The following is a 2,257-nucleotide window of genomic DNA, read 5'->3' as shown; positions in this document are numbered from 1 at the left end:
GTCCATCATGGTCTGGAAGGTTGCCGGCGAGTTGGTAAGTCCGAAAAACATGACGAGGGGTTCGAACAGGCCGCGATTGGTCCTGAAAGCGGCCTTGTGTTCGTCTCCTTCTTGGATTCGGACGTTGTTGTATCCCCATCGTACGTCTAGTTTCGTGAAGTAATTGGCACCTTTGAGTTTATCGATAAGTTCGGATATGAGGGGGAGGGTGTAGCGATTCTTTATGGTAAGCTCATTCAGCTTGCGATAATCTTGGACAGGGCGTAGTGAGCCATCTTTCTTTTTGATAAAGAAGAATGGTGATGCGTAAGGTGATTTGGATACTCGAATCCGTCCACTTGTTAGATTTTCGTTAAGGAATTCGTCTAGATGGTGTTGTTCGTCTCGGCTAAGAGGGTACGTTTTGCAGTCAAGACCATTAGCTTCGGGTATTAACTCGATTGCATGGTCCCAAGGACGTTTCGGGGGAAGTTTGTCGAATGATTCTTTGGTGAAAACGGGTTCGAATTCATGGTAGATTGGAGGAACGACATCTCGGAAAGTAAGTTTTGACTTTGCCTTTTCGGAGGATTCGGCGATTTGTTGACTTTTAGTGGCGAATGCGTTCAATTCTAGCTGTGTTATCTCCATAATTCGTGTTTCAAGATCGACGGCTAGAACTTTATCCCCTTCTTCAGGATGATACTCCGGATCATCAGCAGGGAAGGTAATCTTGTTGGTCCGCCAATCAATTGTGGGATTCGTCAGTATCAACCAGTCGTATCCAAGCAGTATGCGTGGTGAAAGTAGAGATGCTACGATGACATCTATCAAATGTTCTTTCCCTTTCACATTGATGTGAAGAGTGACATAGTGTGTTACTTTCTGGGATCGACCATCGGCTCCTGCAGCGTCAAGAGGGACGGGCAGAGGCGTAGTATTGAGGGTATACTTGTCAACCAGGCTTCGATCGATAACCGAGTTGGTGCAACCAGAGTCGATAAGGGTTGGGACGGTGAATGTCTGTCTGTCGTCTATGGTAGTGACTTGAGAAATGATATGGAGGCTTCGTTTTGACGTAGGGTGGTGCGGCGAGGTGTAAGCATGGATGCGTTCTATAATGTTCTCTTCGTCGTGGTTCCTCAGCATCTGTATCGCCTGCAGGGTGATATGCTCGTAGTGATCTTTATGGGCCCAGTTTCGTAACAGAGCTCTTGCTCTTTCTGGTTTCTGGTCTTTGATTCGTCTGGCCAGCCATTCCGGTGAATGTGGCTTCGCGTAGGTTTCGGTTACAGCACGTAGATGTTGATCAACTCGTTTCATTGCAGTCGTTGGTAATGTACGAGGGTTAAATACAACATTTCGGGTCAGAGAGTCCGTGCTTACTCCTGACCTTTCTGAAAATCCTTCGGGGGTGCTTCGATTTCTTTTAATGACGATGTAGTGGGAGTGTCTTTGGTTTCCTCCGTTTCCATATATCGTATTGCCATCTTTCCATGTGGGCAATTTCTAGCAATGTGGCCTCGTTCGCCACAGTTGTAACAAGTAACATTCGGGTTGGGCCGATGTTGTCTCTGCGTGTTGGAACTCCCAATCTCCATAGGTACACCTGATCCTCCAAACGTTCCTGCTGTGTTTGGATGGACTGCATTCTGGGGCGGTGGTCTATGAGATGGAGTATAATACGGTCGCTGTTGGATATACTGTGGTCTTCGCGTCTCTGTTCGCGGTACTGTCTGTCGATGCTGTGGCGGAGGGTAGTGTTGGTTCTGCTGATAGCGCGGTTGATATCGTTGGTACTGAATTGGCAGCCTCTGTTGAGGTGGTTTATCTCTCTTCCTTTCCAGATTAAGTTCTTCATTTCGCTGTTCCCATTTCCTTGCCGCTGCCTTCCATTCTAAGTACGTGGTGGGTAGGTTTTCCTGTTGTGAGATACGATCACGAAGGAATTGAGAGAGGTTGCGGCGAAGGATACTGTGAATGAATGGATAACTTTCATCTGCGTCTGGTGGTAATCCCGCTTCCATGAGTTTGGATTCGAGTCCTCCAAAATATGCGTCTACCGTCATCTCTCGCTGTTCGTAATCGTGAAGGGCAATCTCTGCTTTTAATTTGAGATGGGGGTCCAAGAATTCGTTATCTAATTCCTTGATGAATTCTGAGATAGTTCCCCAATTTCGCGGTGCAAACAGGTCTCCTAGTACTGCGGTTTTGTTGTTGAAATTCGCCTTCCATGTGTGACAAGCGTCATTGGCTTTATCGGACGAGATCCGGGATA

At 47.1% G+C, this 2,257-nt stretch overlaps 1 protein-coding gene across 1 annotated transcript; it reads right to left on the bottom strand.

The window, feature by feature from the left end:
* Nucleotides 1-1,281: 1,281 nt before the first annotated feature.
* On the bottom strand, nt 1,282-1,677 carry SERLADRAFT_387725 (uncharacterized protein; the record flags this gene model as incomplete). Its single annotated transcript, XM_007317636.1, has 1 exon — nt 1,282-1,677. One exon carries the CDS (start codon nt 1,628-1,630, stop codon nt 1,409-1,411), a length of 222 nt encoding a protein of 73 aa, XP_007317698.1.
* Between the last annotated feature and the right edge of the window lie 580 nt (nt 1,678-2,257).

The sequence above is a fragment of the Serpula lacrymans genome (assembly GCF_000218685.1).
Source record: "Serpula lacrymans var. lacrymans S7.9 unplaced genomic scaffold SERLAscaffold_6, whole genome shotgun sequence".
NCBI lineage: Eukaryota > Fungi > Basidiomycota > Agaricomycetes > Boletales > Serpulaceae > Serpula > Serpula lacrymans.
The sequence above is the reverse complement of the archived record's forward strand: the minus strand, read 5'-3'. Positions and strand labels throughout refer to the sequence as shown.